Genomic DNA, 19,449 nt, shown 5'->3' with positions numbered 1-19,449 from the left:
CCATGTTTCAGCTGTTATGTTTGTTAGGATTAAATAAATGCTGGTAGAAACAAGCGCAAAAGAAAATGTACATTATCAGTCCATCCATCCTCCTTCTAAGCTTTCTTTTTTCTCAGGACACATGCATACAGATTTGTTCATAAACAGCTCTGGTCAAATCAGTATGTTAGGTGCTGTAGACTACCTGACAAAGTAAAATTGAAAAAGTCAAACCTGTTTCAGCTCCTCCCCTTTGTATGTGTCACGGACTTTCCGCAGATCATTTAGGAACCTCTCTTTGGAATGGGCTCTATAACATTGTACGGTAAAAAATACTTGCCAAAAAAAAAAAGTCAGAAAGAGAAACAAGTCAATAGAAGAAGATGATAAATCAAAATATGCTTTTTTGTTTGGTTTTAGAGAATAAAATCATAACAAGACTTCAAAAGTAATAAAAGGAAACACTCACATATTTTCTTTGTCTACATCACTTAGCACAGCCCTTAAGCGCCTTGAAAGGGATGGTCCTTCTGGGTGGACACAGAACTCTCCAATGACAGACATGCGAGGTGCCATAGTGTCAACTACATAGCACAACCCACACGAGTCTATTTGATATGGCAGAAATGTTACACCGGTTGAGCATGAAAGCTGCAAACAAGGACACGTGCACACACATAAATAAATAAAACATTTCAGTCAAAGTATTCAATCATACTTTCAATGATTTGTAAAATTCAACCATTTAAAATCTGTTAGTGATAAGACAAAAATCCCCACATCCTGCGCTTAGGCATCAAAAATGGCAAACACTTCCTAGCTTGCAGCAGCATTAAGTTCCAAAAAGCTTAACTTTAAGAGAATAAAACAAGCCATACATAGAGTATTTCATCTTTTCTAGCAAGAATGTTTTCCAGCTTAAAGCTAAAAGCAAATACAGGGACTGTATATGAACAAAAGTGTACATTTAAAAAAAATAAATACCCTTTCCTTATGTGGGCTAACAAAGATGCAACAATTTTTGTTATAAATAGCTGATAAGTAGAAAAAAATGCAGTTTCATATAAAATGAGTATGTGTTTAAAAGATAAAGCTCTAAAATTTCTACTTTTCACTTTTAAATACTCACCCTTAAGGACAATGTAGTCTCTGGGTCCTGGTCAAAATGTATGACAACATTGTGTCCCATTCCCATGCTTTGGCGGATGCCAATATGATAGAATAGAGGAGCTTGCTGCATGCTGATAGACATGTCAACGATGGCAACATCAGCATTGTAGAATACATCTAGCACTGATGTCTCCCCAAAATCAAGCTTCTGAAACTGGATCACTTCTAAGGTGGCTTGAGCACTGAAATGGTATGAAAAGAAAACTTCCAAGTGATCTTATAATTGTATTCAAAATAATTATTTTTATAATTATTTATAATTATTTCCATAAATTTATGCATGATACAATTATATATTGGTTTTGTTCATCTGCAATGATATAAAAGAAGTCACTGTAAAACCTCACCTTGAATTTCTTTTTCATATACGAAACAACTCAAAGGCACAAGCATTCTAGATGTGTAGCTATCTTATTAAACTGTTGTAAAGATAGCTAGCCACACTAAAACTGCTCTATAAACTTTTGTATGGTGTTACATTTTTTCACCTTCACAAACAAACACTGCTCTACACTAGATATTTGATTTAGAGATGTTAGATAATCAACACAATGTAAGCAAATAAATACAAAATACAGAACATCTTTATTAAGCCTTTTAGAAAATTATTAGCAAATCATGTCACCAGTGAGTCCAACTGTAAGTAGGTTCCATAATCGCCAATGTCCAGTGTGGCCTTTGCCACAGGTCAATTAGGCAGTGAACATGATACAAAACACACATATAAAAAGTGGAATAGAAGAAGAGATGGTATACAAAGGGATATGGATTAGGGAGAGTTTTTATCATAGTGGACCAGGATGATTATTAGTCCTCATGATCAAAGTGTTATCTTGATATGGCCGGAAATTGCGAGAGCATAAATTACAAAATTCCTTCCAGAGAAAATAGATATTATAAAATGTTAATGACAGAATTATGGAGTGAAAGGACAGCAAACGTCCAGAGCCTGGTGTTGAATGTCCACAGTTCAAGAGGTGAGCATGACAAGTCTTAGTCTCCATCATGCAGTGATGTCATCAGCTGAAAACACTGCACTCAGCAAAAGTGTTTACTCTAAGCCGAAAGAAAAAATGTTTTGATAAAGTACAAGACGTAGTCCCAACACCTACATATGATATGCAGTCACCACACCCGTGGAAAATTCACTCTAATCATTATATTACATAATTCATATAATATTTGAATATACACAAAATAATTTGAAACAGATGATGAAGCACTACATCACCCACACACACACAAATCAAGAGATCAACGAAGGAGAAAAGGAAGCCTGTAGATAACCGTCAACACCAAAAGTCTCCCATTCAAAAGAAACTAAGGTCACCAAAATGGAAGGTGGCATCACATCCAAATGTTCAGTCAGGTATGACTTCAAATAAACATCAAAACAAAGTCTATGAAGAAAAAAATAAAGACAAAGCTGCCTCCATTGAGTGCCCATCTTGACCTATATGGAAAAAGTATCACTATATCAGCCACAAGATGCAAGGTTCCACAAAAATTAACTTTTGACGTAGAATGGTAGCAGTATTCTCTCCATGGAGTAGAAAAACTGATCCATTGTCTTTAGGATGAAAGCTGCTTCAGTGTTCTTATATATAATACTCTAATGAAATATTCCATATATAAATCAGTAATCCATCTAGTTTTAAACAAAAGGAGACAATTTTTATGGTGGAATACAAGACGAGTAGAGGCACTATAATACCTACACTTTTTTAAACACTAACCAAAAAAGAAAAAATAGAGAGAGAAAGAGGGAGAACTAATCATTTCCTGATAAAAAAAATCATGACAAAAAATATTATGTAAATAACATTATAAATGTATAAATACCAACCCTTTACAGGCATTTTCAATTTCAGACAAGGCCTTTTGTCGTGCTGCCAGGAGCTCTGCATTTACAAAACCTTTGCTGTCACCACTGGCATCCAGGCCTTTGCTATCACCATTGACACCAATCACACAGACCACTTTCATGGTGTTCTAGAATTCTGACAATAGTTGAAATGAGACTTTGATGACTATACGACTCATGACAAATTCCCATACCACACAAGGTCTGGGTATCAGAGACAGTAAAGAAAAAATGTTATTGGAAAATAGTCTTGTAAAATACTGATAAACACATTTTTAATCAACAAAGAAGAAAAATCAAGTATCCATAATTGCTAAATATCAGTGTTCAACAATACCAAACAACTGAAAAGTTAGAGTAGTAATTTTATACTAAGCTAATCCAAAATGACATTATTCTTTATACAAGATTGTGTTCATAGGGATCTATAGCGAAGACAGTGCTGTAATTATCTTCCTCTTATCACCACCACAACCATCATTTTTTCTGTTTGTTTTCTTTACTATATAAAATTCTTTGTAACTATTTAAAATAAAAAATTAAAAAACATTTTGAATTAACAACTTTTCTTTATCATAGAGAAAATATTTTGGTTGAGTTACGATTAGTTTAAACCTTATTCAGTGTTCTTTACTGACAAATGAGAACTGACCAAATTTATTAATCCTAATGTGGACCTATAACTTGGGAAGTGTGCTCAGTTATAAAAAGAAGACAAGAAATAACAACACAACAAATGTTAATTATAAGATGAGGTCAGAGGTGTGTTATAGCAAACACCTCCCCCCCCCCACAAAGAAAAAAGACCCCATGCAATATTTCATCTAAAAACATTCTTAAGCACATATATCACCGCACACACACAAAACTGATATTTTATCTACTGTTGAGCATCTGGACTGCTGTTGAAGGCACAAGCAGTTTCAAGTGTCTATTTATTACTTCTAAATACTAATACAGAATAACATAAGAATTCCACCTTTATATCTAAGAAACTGTGATGTTAAACTTTAGTATCTTTTAGACAATCTTAGTCTTATTTCATGCATATTACAACATTGTAAACATGATGCACAAAATATGTAAACTGCAGTTAGGCAGTAATTTTAAATTCAGCTACTGTTAAATGCTATTAACGTTTAAGGAAATAACTTTTTATTCTTTAAGTATGTCTAACAAGTCTTTTGGAATGACTTTTTGATCCACCCTTTTATTTCCTGCTGACAGTAATTCCCAAATGAAAGCTAAACTGATGATTTAAAAAAATTCCAGGATTAATAAATAACTTTTATTAAGTGCTGAACACGACGTACAAGAATAAACCTAAATTATAAATACCATATGACTACACAGAATCCATAATAATGATGAATAAAAACAAGTTCTTGTGTCTTGAAATCAGAGGCCATTGATGACAATTTAGGTTTTGTGATTTGTCTTAACAGATTATACAAAAACATAAAAATATTACGAATTTAACTAAAGCATCGCCCTAAAATCAATCTTATTAGGAGAAATGCTAACACACAAGTTAATATTTATAATTAGATAGCATAAATATCTGTTACCTTCGCTATGTAATAATAGTATCGACTATTGTCCCACTTTCTCAATAGTTCCTCACGTTGATCAAACCATTTGATGCATCGTGTTTAGTAATAAGTGCATCAGAATCTTCTACTTCATTAAAAATATTTCATGGTGCATAGTTGTCCACTAACTGTCCTTTCAAAGTCGCACTCGGTCAGAACGGTATCGAATCCACGGATTTTCCGAGGTATTGAGACGCCATGTTTTTGGAAGTGACATCCCCTGATTTAGAGGTCACTTAAGTTTCATTTATTTTTTTATTTTTTGGATAAAAATATGAAGACTGAAAACCATAATGTCAATATTAATTTCTGTATTTTTAATTTCCCAGATTTTCAATTTTGTTGCCCCATATAAAAATGTACACAAGCAACCATATTTTGATGATGTAAATGGAACATGTGCTTAATTTTATAACATTCGGGGGTTTTGAAAACTGCTCCTAAAAAATTGCAGTTGTATGAAAAGGAAATAAATAGTGTCTTCTGCTTTGTTAGGTTACCCGGGCTAGGTTTCTTGCGATCGCGAACTTGTCCATTTAACAGTCATGTCGTCTGCGCTCAATTGGTGACGTCATTTGCAGGTCGCCTCACGTCAGCACGATGGCAGGACTTCAGGTGAGAAGCGACTTCGAACACGCGTTACACTATTTGCTTATTAAGTCATGCTTATAAATATGGTTTAAGTTGTCCCGTTTTCTTTCATTTTGTGTTGGTTTGCTGAAAATATTTAGCTGCATTAAATGAAGTTTGTATAAACTAAGATGCAAACATTAAAAACTTGAAAGAAGAGCTAAACAGATGCCCTAGTATTGAGATCGTTCGAAGTCAAACACCTGCAGTTTCTTTTATAATAAAAAGTTATATCCTGTCCTAAATTTTATAAATTATGTACGGTAAGAAGCATTAGTTTGTGGGGCAGAAAATATTTTTAGTTTAAACATGTTTATTTCTTGTCGCATGTCTTGGGTCAAGGTTGTCATTGCCGTGATATGGAGGTGTGTCAAGTAAAAGGATGTTCATTGGTCAAATAATGAGGCGTGGCCTTAAAGTACTTGTGACATCTACTCTCTTATTAGAACGTAATTTAAGTCTTTTATTTCTCAACTAGTACTTGTCTGGATTTGGGAATGAGTTTACATCTGAGGATCCACGGTGTCCTGGATGTTTGCCTAAAGGACAGGTACGTTTTTAATTCAATCTCGCTATTATGTAGTGCGCGTTCTGATTTGTTCCGAGCTGGATCATGTTTCTTATCACGTGATATGTAAATATAAAGGTCATACCCCAGCAAAGTGCCATATATTGCAGCGTGAGTTATGCTGATCGGTGATCGATATGTTTGTTTCAAAAGAAGACGTTAATCTGGTCTTAATCTCGTTGTTCATCAATATAAAGATAGTCTGGATTTGCCCCATTTTCGCGATGTATGGAATAGATCGAGTAACTTAAGTAGCGCACAAAGCGAGTAGAAATAGCAGCGATACTAAGTACGTTACCAAACGATAATACAAACTTATTTCAAACAGTTCTTCATCGGCAAATGCATTGGCCCTAGTTCTTGAAGAATTTTTTTAAAATATGTTTTATTAAAATGGTAACTGTGGTGGTATCTGTAAAGTCTTATATTCCTGTTACATCTGCACATTAGAATCTCGTATACGTACCATGTTAATTGAGAACATGTTTACAGCGTCACCATTGTAAGTGAGTGTCGGCTGTCCTGAGTTCAGCTCTCGTCTCAGGCACGCTGTTCTTTCTCTGCATGTGGCATTAGTACACAGGCTGGCTGGCTGCCTTGCCGTTATGTAACATTAGTCGCTAGCTCAACGCAAAACACCAGTCGATCCCTCCTTTCCGAACACATTTCCTCTAGTTCATCATTTGCTTTACTATAGTAGGAAAAAAGGTTAGCGAACTTACATGTTGTTATCACTGTTAAAAAAGAAATTGTATCACTTTAACCATCTTAGAAAAGTAACAGGTAAAAAAGCAGAGAGTTCAGCACATTTTTGTTGAGTTATGCTTATCAGAGAAATATATATACGTGTTCTCTAAAAGAACAGTTGATTCACTGATGATATATGAGGCATCATTCTATTTTAACAGAACAGTCCACAACAGTGTCCATATGGTCTGTATGCTGAACAGCTTTCAGGTGCAGCATTCACTGCTCCAAGGAAAGAAAACCAACGCAGGTTAGAGTTGATGTTACATTTGGGACTCTTCAATACTTTCTGGCACTTTTATCTGTAATATATATATAGTTGCATGAATGATTGTAATGTTATCCGGGTGGTCTAGTCGACTAGTGGCACAGCAGTTACGTACAGCCTGTCACCATTATAGTGAAGGTTGGCTGTCCTTGGTTCAGGTATCATCTCATGTATGCTATTCTTTCTCTGGCATCTGTTGCCTTGCCATAATATAGCCTCAGTTGCTGGCTAGGCGTAAAACACTATAATTTCCCTCCTCCCCCTTGTAACAATGTCCTGTATGTCAGTGCCTATAATATATCATTGTCATTAATAAAATATTAATAATTTTTCAAATCCATTGCCCTTGGGCTAGGATAAACAGATGTTTATTCACTTCTGATTTCACTGAAAAGCTTTTGTCTGCCTGTTAGACGAGCGGTCCGGTGGCGCAACGGTTAGCGCTGTTAGCGCCTGTCACCAATACAGTGAAGGTTGGCTGCCCTGAGTTCATTTCTCGTCTCGGGCACGCAGATCTTTCTCTGCACGTGGCATCTGTTTACAGGGCTGGCTGCTTGCCGTAATATAGCCTTAGCTGCTGACACGGCGTAAAACACCAATTCCCCCCCCCCCCCCCCCCCCCCCCCCCGCCTGTTAGACTATTTTAACTACATTTTTTTTATTGGTCTTCCCAGCTGCCTGATCGACAAGCTCAAAAGTCTAAGGCTGATCACTTTGTTTTCCATGTAAGGCTAAACACACTACCTTGTTTCTTTGTGAACTGCATTGGTTACCATTTCATGCATGAATTAATCAGAAGATAACTACACTTATTTTGTCTTTTTGGATATGCACAGCTTGTCTGTCTGACCTGTGATTCCCTATCAACAGTCAGCTGAGTAGGTCTCAATCAGTGCTAAATGATTACATCACCTTGAAAATGTACATTGAATCAATCTGGCTTGAAATCAAGCTGAATAATGTGGCTCCTATTATAATAGGGTTTATCTACAAAAACCCTAATGAGAAAACAGAATGGATAGACATTTTCAGTTCTATGTTAGATGCTATATTGCTTGATCAGGAGTACATGCTGTTAGATTTTAACTTTGACCTCTTAAAACCAAATAATCATTGGCTTGACAAAAAATTACACTATCTAGTGTCACACAACTTGTTACCTCCCCCACAAAAGTCACTTATACATCCCAAACTTTACTAGACCACATATACGTCAGCAACCCAGTGTTGAAGTCAATGTACCACCAATGCAAACAAGTTTTTAAAATCCCAAGAGCGACTGTGAAACTATTATAATACTTATTGTTGCATTGTGTCAGAAACTTTGTAGAATCAGATTTTCTTGGTGATCTGTATAATGTTCCTTTCCATAATGTTTCCAGCAAAACAGATCCAGAGGAAGTCTTTGTTTACTGGCACTATCAGTTTTAATTATTTACAACAAATATGCCCCTTTGTACACCAAATGTGTTAAATACTTTAGTAAGCCCACATGGGTTGATCAAGTACTGTACTTTAAACAGCAATCAGTGTCAAAGATTTACTGAAAACAAATGACCATGAATTCAAATATACAAAACAGAGCAGCTTCATCAACATTAAAGAGATACAAGATGAAAAACTACTGTAATGGGAATGCTTGTTTAGGGAAGCATGTACCACTGACAGTGCTTTGATCTCTGCACCCTGTACCCCCTTCTCTAGATCAGGCCAGCTGCACAGTTACTGCATTACTTTTCTGTTCATTTTCCTTACTTGTCTTTCTCTCTACCTTCTGCATGGTTGTATTCAAATGCTTGTCAATTTCCTGTTTAGTCTGTTTATTTTTTTTATTGTTTTTCACATGCCTTACAGTTTTTGGAAGAACAAAAATGTTTCAAATGAACCATAACTAAATGTTCTTAAAATACACTGATGTAATTATATTTTTCAGATTGTAACTTTGTTATTTTTCTTGTTTCTCTATACTTTTTATTAAAGATATTTATGTTACTGTAACAATGTTAAATTTCATTTACAAGTATGACAATCTTTAAAGTTGAAGAGGAAGGGTTTTAAAACATTAGTGGATTGTGTTTGGTGAAATAAAACAGTAGGGTCATTAATACATATTTTTCTCAATTCTGTGGATAGTTATATTTGCTGTTCATTATGCAGGAGATTCTTTACATATTTAATATGATGGATCATGTTGTATTGGCATGCAGATATACCAGTTCTCATAAAAACCAATAAATCTATTCTTTGAAAAAAATAATCATGTGAAACCATGCAATGAAAATATGGCTTACTATGAAATTAGCATTCAAAAACTATAATTTTATGAGCAAAACTCTCTAAGAAGCATATACAATTTTAATAAATAACACTGGGAAACAAATTTTTACATAAGTAAAGATGGGAATGAAGGAAGTGGATATTTAGAGACATATTGCAGCAAAGTTTTCGATACTTATTTAGGATGTTTTTACAGTCCTACTGAATACATTTAAAGAGTGAAACATAGAAAATGAAATGTATCAAATATCTTCAAAACGAGAGCCAGTAAAAAAATGTTCATGGTCATATTCGTGTTCAGCACACCAAGATGCTACAGATTAGGACTTTCTTCAGTCAATGATAATTTAAGTGTTAACAAATATAAGACTATATAGATAAAGATTTTACTTTTCATTGAAAAAAAAGAGAAGAATTTTTGGTGAAGTGGCTTGCTATTTTATCATTTTATCCCTTTCATCAAATGTGATCAAACTTGAATCAGCAGTATTGTTTCAAGATTTAAAAGTTAGAATGTAGCATATTGAATGACTGCATGACGTATAAGCATTAAGGGGGAGATCACTGAAGGAGGGATGAAGGCTGGAGTTGGAGAGACAATAGAAGAAAAAGACCAAATCTGAGAAATAGATAAATAGCTGTTAATGTGCCAGACTGAAAAAGTATTGGTTTGATAGCATTTCAAGCAATTATGCATAAATAATTTTAGCTTTGTACTTTTTGCGAATTTTGCATTTGAACAAAATCCCGAAAGACTGTATTTTTATTATTAGTTTGCTTGTTATACATAATTTTAAAATACTTTTATAATACAGCTGCCATTCTGAACACTGGACTTAATCTGGGTCATACATACAGTTCAAGTTATTATCATTACCACCACCACCATCATTATCATGGCTGTAGTAGTAAATGTTAGTTACAAACTTCTCTAGCTTTAGAATTTGTATGCTGGTTACATAATTTATCTGTTCATGATAGGAACAGTTTGAATAGTATTGTCAACATCTGTTCCAAAATAATTGGTACTAAACAGAGGGACTTGACTTCCTTCTGTAATCAACAATTAATTAGGAAAGCTTCCCGCATTATGTCCATACCTGAGCATGTGCTAGCGGGAGAATTTGTTTTATTAAGCTCCGGTAAACGCTATGCCATGCCAGTATGCAAAACCAATAGGCATCTAAAATCTTTTGTGCCATCCGCAGTTCAGCTACTCAATCACAGATGAACTATCAGCGGTGTGTGTGTGTGTGATGGTAGGTGTGCATGTGTGTGTGTTTTGTGTGTGTGTGTGGTTTTTTTTCCCCATATACATATATTTTGGAAACAGGGCACAGCTCCCATGTTTAAATTGCCCATTGGGATTAATAAAGTCTGTTGTTATTGTTATTGTTGTTATTGAATATAGTTACTTAAATACTGAATTACTGTTGTAGCTGGCTCTACAGAATCCGACCATCTGTTCTGCATCAGCCATTCACAGTAGAAGAAAAGGGCTTGCTGACTCATGATTGGAACAGTGTTCAACCCAATCCAAATCAGGTATTCCAGAAAACATAAGAAGCCTTTATTGTATACTCTCCAGTGCAATATACTAATTCATTTTCCCTCTCTCAGTACAAGGACCCATTGGTTCATTAAGAATTTTAGAAAATTAGTAATATTATGGAGGACATGTCATTTACCAAAGATGGAGCAGTTTTTCATGGTGTATACAGATAAATGAAGGATGCATGATCTGGAGCTTCAAAAAAACTACTGCAAAAGTAGTTTGTACCATAATTATTCTTAATTAATAGTAGATGCTTAATGTTAGTTTTTTTTATCTTTTATTATTTTGCATAAAATCACCTCTTTATTTGCAGTTAAGGTGGAAACCATTTAACATCCCAAATGTTGATGAAGAGAAAGTGGATTTTGTTCAGGTAAACTATCTGCTGTTTCTTTGTAGGAAAACTATTACTTGAGGAAAATAATATTATATTTTAAATATTATTTAAATAGTAGCTTATTTAGATGTCATTAGAAAAATTATCTTTGAAATTTTTTATGAAATATTTGCCATTTTTAAAGAGTTTTATTTTGATAATTTCATAGCTTATAAATGTAAAGTAATACAGTTTGAGAGGTGATTCTAGAATTTTATTTTAAATAAAAATGTGTATATTAGAAAGCTTTACTCAAAGCATGCAAAAATTATTTTGCCATATATAAATCTTCTTTTTCTTTTAAACCTATAAAGGGTCTTGCAACAATTTGTGGAGCAGGTGATCCCAAAGCTCGTCATGGTCTTGCTATCTACATCTACACCTGTAACATTCCAATGGGAGAAAAGTAAGAGTGCCAAAATAGAAGATAAAGCAAACAGAATTTAAGATATCACAGGTCAAAAATGAACATTGCACATTCTTTACAGATGTGATAAGACTTATGTGCTTAATTCTTGTCATGTTTACAGGTGTTTCTACAGTTCTGATGGTGACTTTCTTATAGGTGAGAAACTTTTTGTTGTTTTTTTTTTTATTATCTGTTTTCATTTACAATATTTAAGGTTTTTCTGCTGAAAATAAGTTCTTTATTTTGTGACCATTTGAAAATGATAAAATGTGCTTTTTTTTGGCATTGTGTGTGTGTGTATATATATGTTTGTGTGTGAGGGGAGGAGATAACTGTATAGAGGGATATTTGTGTTCTTTTGTTTCAAGCCTGAATATGTTAATTTTATTTGCAATTCAACAGTTCCACAGCAGAGAGGACTGTTTATAACCACAGAGTTTGGTCGTATGCAAGTTGACCCCAATGAGATTTGTGTGATTCAGGTACAAAAGCTTTTTTGTTTGTATTTCATCAGCTTAATTGTTGCAGGAAAGCTACATGTGCATGTTAGAGAATAATAATTTATTATGAATTTGAATTATGAATCTGACTTTACCATTTGACAGATTTCTTTCTTTGACACAAAACTACAATAGTTTGGGTAAGTCTGTGCATTAGATGTGCATTTGTGAATAAAAATGATTTCAGAGATACAACTTTTTGTTGACAGTTAAAATGGGAAGTTGAAAGCTTTGTCTAATTCCAGTTTAAATGGGCCTATTTGTTGATTTAAAAAAAAAAAAGACTAGTTTATGACACCCATTGCGCTCATCATCCTGTGATTTATAGGTACGATAGGCTGTTAGATTTAAATCTTGCTTGCTTCTGCCAATGACTTCTCTACTACCTATAAAATCCAAATGTTAAAGAACAGTATGTAAAGATATGTAACAGATTTGTTTTCCACATTCTTGCCTTTTTGTTTGCAAGATACTAAAAAATGACTGAGAATATCAGATGCTTTTGGATTAGCAGCATACACTTCCTACTCTGGGACAGCAAACAGCTAACTGGTTTAGCAACCATACTCATTGTAAAACCAGTTTTTATGCTGGATTAGCAACATATAGATCACACTCTTGGACAGCTAACAGCTGACTGATTCAGCAACCATGCTATTCATTATATATTCCAACATTGTTGCCTTTATGGTCCACTCAAAGCTTCATTTTGAATAATAATTATAAACAAATCAGTTGATGGTATATTAATAAGCTCTTTGGGCATACTGACAAAAAGAAAAATTTTTAGAACTTCATAGGTTTGTTCACAGTACTTTCAACATAAGCTGTTTATGTTTAGTAGTGTTTAGTAGTGAATAATAAAACTGTAATGAACACCAACATTATGGAAAGACTTGAGCAGAGGCACCTGTTTCCGTTCTCATTTTAGCGTGGAATTCGTTTCAACATCAGTGTGGATGGACCATCCCGAGGATATGTTTTGGAGGTCTTTGATGGACATTTTGAGTTACCAAACTTGGGACCTATTGGTGAGTACCCTGTTAGACAATTTCTAACATGTCTGCAGCGAATTTATGGGATCACCAAATGTGTCTTCGATAACCAACCCATTATCAGTTTTGAGGGCCAATTACATTTTCATACATGTCCCAGTCATATTAAATTTATGATTTATTAGTTGCTATCTATTGTTAACTCTTACAAATATGTAGGCTTTTACTTTACATCAAAACTTTTCCTTACAAGTGCAGTAACTGGCTTAACAGCTAAAGCAAAGATAAGGACTAGCCAGCTCTTGCTGTGCATGTGGAAATTAAGTGACAGTATTCTTAGAGAGGTCTTCAAAATATATGATATGCAGATTGCTCATATCTGATTATATGGTTCTGAAATTTGGGGCTGCCAAGCTTTTGATATGCTAGAAAAAGTTCACCTATTTGCCTGCAAACGATTTTTAGGTGTGGGGTTGAATACACCTCATAAAATAATTTAAAGTGATTTTAGTAGATTTCCAATATGTAAGCTATCGAAAGTAAGGTATCAAATATTGGCTTAAGCTTGTTAATATGCCAGATGATAGATTACCACATAAAAGTTATAACATGCTGTTACATATGCAAAATTTAGGACTGTGCAGTTGGGCACATCTCGTGAAAGAATTGCTATGTGTAAATGGTTTTTGGACTTGTATGGTTACAGCAGGGGGTAGGAAGTGTTTGGAATATATTTACACTCTGACAATGACTGGAAGATTGTTATGCCCAGAACTGGCACTCCGAGCTGGAGAACATTTCATAGTTAGAAATGTATGCATCCTATCAAACTATCTTCAGCCTGAAAGATACATTGACCTCTACCAACTGAAATGTTTTAAAGTAGCTTATACCCGCTTTAGATTTGGAATATCTGATATAACAACACATAAGCTACGATACAGAAATGATGTTGGCCCACGAGATATGGCATGTCCTCTGTGTAAAATAGAAATAGAAGATGAAGCACATGTACTCTTCTTCTGCAAAGCTTATACCAACATCAGAACGCAAGTCCCAGCACTACGAGGTGTGCACCCTACAGACATGGGAGATACCTCTGAAGAAACCATTAGGCTGATTTCTTGCTTTCTGTATAGAGCCTTTGAATTGTGCAATGCTGGTCTCAAACAAGATGTACCAAAATAATATTTATTGTTATACAATGAGTGATATTCTTGTGGGTAGGTTGTTATTTAAATGTTTAATGACCCAGAGTATTTTTTTTTAATATTGATGGCTTACCCCTTGATATGAACCAATGGTGATGTCAATAAATGATCAAAAGTCTCTCTATCTGCAACAGTACTGACATATTTTCTCTTCAAGACAGCTCGCAACCATACTAAAATGGTGTATTGTGTGCATGTGTGTGTATATCTATATATCCATGTTTGAATGTCTGTCAGTCAAACTGCGAAGGTGTATTCCAACAAGCAATGCTTAATGATGCAGTGAGTAGGCATTGAGACATCTTATTCAAAATAGCAAAATAGCATAGAGATGCAATGGCTGGGCTCTGAGACATCTAACTTGATGCGCCATGACTTGGCATAGAAAAATATTTGGCAGACTAGCTACTGGTAATGTAGCTGCTGCGTGATAGATACCTTTTGTCCCAACTAAAATAGGAATTTCCCTCAAACTCTGCTGCTAAAATCCCCCCTCTAGTGTTCTCCCACTCTCTTCACAATTTCCTTCACATAATAGACTGCTCTCTGGTGCTAAGGAAACGATAAAATTTGAATAAATAAAAAAATTGTCAAGACGTAAATGACACGTTCACTGACATTCAAATTTGTGCAGTAGCTTTGACAACATTGTGGCCTGTGTCAATCTGTAAACAGCTTTCAGTTTAAAAATATTGTATACTTCCATAAACTTGAGGATTGAGACATCATTTATAAGCAAATTGAAGTCAACCCCCTTCCCCCCGATCACCATCGTGAGACTAATTTGTTTTTAATAATATTGCCCACTATCATCTATAATTTATTGAAATACTAGGTGCTAATGGACTGGCCAATCCTAAAGATTTCTTGACCCCTTGTGCTTGGTATGAAGATCGTGATGTCACAGGATACACAGTTATCAGCAAGTATCATGGCCACCTTTTCTCATGTAAACAGGTGAGGATGGTTTCTTTTGCTACTGATGTTTCTTTTTTCCTCAAAATCCATAGTAGTTCAGGTGTTAAGACTATTTCACAACTCGGTGTGTGGGGAGGGAGGAGGGATATGCTGTTGTGGATGTAGGATGATGGGAAAATTTTTAAAAAGTTGTTTGACTTGATAGAGAAACGTTTTGTCATTAGGATTACCATTCATTTAAAAAAAAGTATTGTACTCTTTAACAGGAGGATAGTGCTGGTTTTTTTTTTTTCAGAACCATTCTCCATTTGATGTAGTGGGTTGGCATGGGAACTATGCACCATACAAATATGACCTCAGTAAATTCATGGTCATTAACTGTGTGGCATTTGATCATGCGGTAAGTGTTCCCTTCTCCCTTTATTGTACATAGGTATCGCTGCACTTTTTTGCATTTAATAAAGGTGAAAAGATATTATGTACCCCGAACTTTTAGATATTGGTAACACTTTATGATTCTGAGACTTTGATAATCATGTTAAATTTGGATGATTCTGTTCATAAAATTGTGCAGTATTTCAGTGACTTTCATCATAAAATACTGTTGGCATTCCACCACAAAATGGTGCAGCATCTAGGACAAATTAATTCATTGCTGTAGTAAACAGAGTTTATTTTCTCAAGAAAAAGCCTTTGAAGTAGGCTATTTTAAAATAGGGGTATAGATGTTTGAGTTTAGTTTATTCCTTGTTGCTCCTTTGAGAAACATAGGGCCGCTAGACGTTTCAGGTTTGCACATATACATTTTTTCGAAAGGCATTGCCAAGGAAAATATACTATTGATTATATATTATTTGTTACATATTAAAGTTTATAATTTGTTCAGGATCCTTCAATCTTCACTGTTCTCACTTGCCCTTCATTGAGGGCAGGCACAGCTATAGCAGATTTTGTGATATTTCCTCCACGATGGTCTGTCCAGGAGAAAACATTCCGCCCTCCATATTATCACAGTAAGCTAACTAATTTGAGGAAAAGTGTGTCATGTTTCCGTCCTTTTTATTTTCTTGACAGTTGCAATTTTCTTGCAAAGTTGCTCATTACAGTCAGATAGATTCTGTCAGTTGATCATGTCAATAATCAGAATATTTATTAAAATTTTTAAAATTATAAACATTTTGTTTTGGGACAGCCAGTTGATGCCACCATTTGCGTATTTCATGTGTGCTGTTGCTAATAGTGGGGCTGGATGACAGAAATTGCACTTTAATTTTATTTTCACAGATTCTGTTTAAAAAGTTTTTCTTTTCATTTATTCTTGTTTCCTTTTGACATTTTGAAATATTTTGCAAGGCTTTGTGACTTGCAGTGGGTACAAAGATAACACATTTACTAAAAGAAATAGGAAGCAAGCTGGAATATTGGATATAAGTAGTTGGTTGTGTACAGCTTTTTATTTTTATCCATGCAGGAAATTGCATGAGTGAGTTCATGGGCCTTATTAAGGGAACTTATGAAGCAAAGGTTTGTAAAAGAGCTTAAAGCTGTTATGTTAAATCAATATTAAATGAAGGTTGCTGTATGTTATGTATTTCTTTTAGAATTAGAAATAACCATTATTTTCTTTCATATTCACCTTGAATTAATTTCTAGCTTTTATTGAGGAACACAGCAAAGTTGATGTGCCAAGAACATTACAATAATTTTATATCTTTTGCCTAATCATCCATCTTTCTTTGCGTCATTTTTTTTTCCTCTGCTCTCCACTTCTACTACCGTTATAAATTATTTAATATCCTTACTAATGCATGATCAAAGCTGCCCATCACTTATGTGCCAGCAAGCAAACACATTTAAACAATTGTTAACTTTGGCACCATTAGCTGATATTGATAGTTCTGACAAGCAAAGTACCAACTGCTAATGTCTAATGTGCATAAACATTAGCAGCTTGTGCCGTGAAATCATCATTAGGACAGGTTCACAAAGGACTAAAATTCCTTTCACTCTCTTTCTCCCTTTCCCAGGAGGGTGGTTTTCAGCCAGGAGGTGGTAGTCTGCACAGCATAATGACACCTCATGGCCCAGATGCTGAATGCTTTGAAAAAGCTTCAAAGGCAGAACTCAAGCCAGAGAAAATTGCTGTAGGCACAATGGTAGGTAACTAATAAATATCAGAAATGGCTTGTTTACGGAGTTGTGGAGGAAGGTTTCTCTACCTTTTTTCATCATCCAATACATCCTAGAGACTAAGGTCTTTTTATAAAGATAATAATTTGAAAAGATACAGATATTGTGTGCAAAGTTTATCAACCCAAAGCATAGGTCAAAGAGAAGGTTGTAGGCCTTGATTACGAGGACCATAATGCTGCATGAACACACAATGAGATTAATATTTATCTGTTGGAGATACTGTACAAGCTTTCTCAGTGTAGTCTTGATTGCCTCCTGCTAGCAAATTACATAAAGCAGGTAAAGCACAATCTTGTCAGCACTTTTTCTTTTATTTGAAAGGCATTTATGTTTGAGTCATCTTTGAGCATGGCAGTCACGGAATGGGCTAACACCAGTAGCATTGACCCAGATTACTACCAATGCTGGCAGCCACTAAAAAAACACTTTGACCCCAACTGGAAGCCTACAGGTATATTGTCCCATACAATATGTGAAAACATGGCAATGTAGCAGAAGAAAAGACCACTTTAGGAATTTTTAGGAGAAAATAAAGTGTGCCTGAATTTTTCTATATTACATGCATTCTTGCAATGTTGCCAGATCACAATTTATTTGATAAGCTTACATGCTAGAAATTATCATTGAAAACAATTAAGAATGTATTAAAGATTTTCCAGCTAAATGAGCTGGGCTGTTATTGTGAAAAGGTTGATATTTGTGAAAGTTAGGGCATATTGTTCTGTTCCTTTTAACAAGTCTTATTCTGTATTTAAGCAAAGATATCTGCCTTACCTACTGACCAGCTGCAACTGTCCTGTTTTTCTAAAAAAAATAAACAGTTGTATTATGTAAACTACAATTTTTTTTTTTCATGGTCACAGTCTGCAAATGAAATTTACTGTTGGCATATCATGGAACCATACAGTGGGTGACCCCAGGCCACCTCAGGCTAGTACAACATCACGGCCAGTAGAGTTTATCAAGTGAATGGCATATGGAATAAATGTTCCCGTGTAATAAAAATTATGAAGAACACTTGTTATTGTGAAGCTATTGTCATAAGCTAACTTAATCCTGTTTCAGATGACAAAGAACCGCAGACCTTCTCTTTCTGAAGAAGCATCGTCTGTTTCAAAAAAAAAAAAAAAAAAAAAAAAAAAATGAGATTTGGTCTGAATGTGCAGATGTTGATCTTTCCAGATTCAAGACTACCCTTGTTATTCACAAAATAGTATGCTGAATCTTTCACCTAATTGAAAGAAGTGATAATGTTTCTTTGTAAAACTATGCTGTATACTTTTGACACTAGATGAGGGTCACTGGTTTGTGGGAAATATTACCATTATCTTAAGGTATATATTCTTATTTTAAAAACATCATTATAGAGAGAATTTTTAAAAATATATTTGACATGCTGTAGTGTGATTGACCAACATCAGAAAATAAATTTTTAAGAGCTTAAAGGTTGTATTAAAATTTTCATTATACCCATTGCATTTAAAAAAAAACAGTTATTTTTTGAAAACTTACTCATTCAACTCGTCCAAAGAAATGTGTTTGTTCAGGTGTCCAAGTGGAGACTGAATATTATGGATCTGCTTAAAAAATGATCATATTCTTTTTGTCTCCAATGTTAAATATTTACTCATTTTTACCCATTTACATAAACTGCTTTTAAGTGATTTTGCCTTACAGGATGGGCCTTTTCCAATTTATATGCATGTGATATACAGTAATGTGTTTTTGAAGTTTACCTTTTGCTACATGCTTGCTTGATGCAACTGGTATCAGATTTCTGGTAAAAGGTAGTAATATTCTGCTATGAAGTTAGGAAATTCTAGTTTTTGTCGAAAACTGGACCATATATATATATTTAGAATGTTGAAAGCTGAACATTCCTGTGTGGATGTGTGATGGAAAGGAGAGACCCTCATCAATGATTTTTATGGCTGGTTCATTAACATGTTCCCGTTGTATCTGGACTGCATTTAATTTCAGATTAGCAACAGTAAAACAAATATTCCAGAATGTATTTTAAAATTTACTTTTTCAAGTAAATTGCCTATTATGAGTGTGGACAGATCGGTACATTAAAACATTTCATTCAATATGATGTCATTTGCTGCAATCTGTGTGTGTGTGTGTTATTCATGTGTCTACCACCTTAATGTGGTGTTTGAGAAGAACACAACTCGCAGTTTGTCTCTGTGCCATG

At 34.6% G+C, this 19,449-nt stretch overlaps 2 protein-coding genes across 30 annotated transcripts in view; one reads left to right on the top strand and one right to left on the bottom strand.

Annotated features, from left to right (window-relative positions):
• LOC112565746 (mitogen-activated protein kinase kinase kinase 15-like) overlaps nucleotides 1-4,831 on the bottom strand; it is a 43,756-nt gene extending 38,925 nt beyond the window's left edge. For 20 of the 27 annotated variants that reach the window (XM_025241443.1, XM_025241450.1, XM_025241453.1 and 17 more), the window contains exons 1-5: nucleotides 4,582-4,831; nucleotides 2,996-3,149; nucleotides 1,109-1,331; nucleotides 449-630; nucleotides 214-289 (exon numbers count right to left, since the gene is read on the bottom strand). In XM_025241443.1, coding sequence (XP_025097228.1) covers nucleotides 214-289; nucleotides 449-630; nucleotides 1,109-1,331; nucleotides 2,996-3,135 — 621 coding nt within the window. In that variant the 5' untranslated portion in view covers nucleotides 3,136-3,149; nucleotides 4,582-4,831. The remainder of the gene's footprint in view (nucleotides 1-213; nucleotides 290-448; nucleotides 631-1,108; nucleotides 1,332-2,995; nucleotides 3,150-4,581) is intronic. The other 7 variants (XM_025241464.1, XM_025241470.1, XM_025241467.1 and 4 more) reach the window with 1 other exon arrangement.
• A 241-nt stretch (nucleotides 4,832-5,072) lies between these two features.
• On the top strand, nucleotides 5,073-19,342 carry LOC112565751 (homogentisate 1,2-dioxygenase-like). 3 transcript variants are annotated; one of them, XM_025241476.1, is made up of 16 exons: nucleotides 5,074-5,220; nucleotides 5,714-5,785; nucleotides 6,712-6,800; nucleotides 10,535-10,640; nucleotides 10,964-11,023; nucleotides 11,341-11,432; nucleotides 11,557-11,591; nucleotides 11,838-11,917; nucleotides 12,867-12,966; nucleotides 14,977-15,098; nucleotides 15,355-15,459; nucleotides 15,946-16,072; nucleotides 16,531-16,583; nucleotides 17,087-17,215; nucleotides 17,574-17,703; nucleotides 18,318-19,342. In XM_025241476.1, exons 1-16 carry the CDS (start codon nucleotides 5,206-5,208, stop codon nucleotides 18,347-18,349), a joined length of 1,347 nt encoding a protein of 448 aa, XP_025097261.1. In that variant the 5' UTR covers nucleotides 5,074-5,205; the 3' UTR covers nucleotides 18,350-19,342. The 3 variants fall into 3 exon arrangements, with proteins under 3 accessions (XP_025097260.1, XP_025097261.1, XP_025097262.1); XM_025241477.1 differs by having other exon boundaries at nucleotides 18,116-19,342; XM_025241475.1 differs by having other exon boundaries at nucleotides 5,073-5,220; nucleotides 17,574-19,342.
• The last annotated feature ends 107 nt before the right edge of the window (nucleotides 19,343-19,449 follow it).

This window comes from Pomacea canaliculata, linkage group LG6 (assembly GCF_003073045.1).
Source record: "Pomacea canaliculata isolate SZHN2017 linkage group LG6, ASM307304v1, whole genome shotgun sequence".
In the NCBI taxonomy this organism is placed as follows: domain Eukaryota; kingdom Metazoa; phylum Mollusca; class Gastropoda; order Architaenioglossa; family Ampullariidae; genus Pomacea; species Pomacea canaliculata.
Note: the sequence above shows the minus strand (reverse complement) of the source record. Positions and strands in the feature narration are given on the sequence as shown.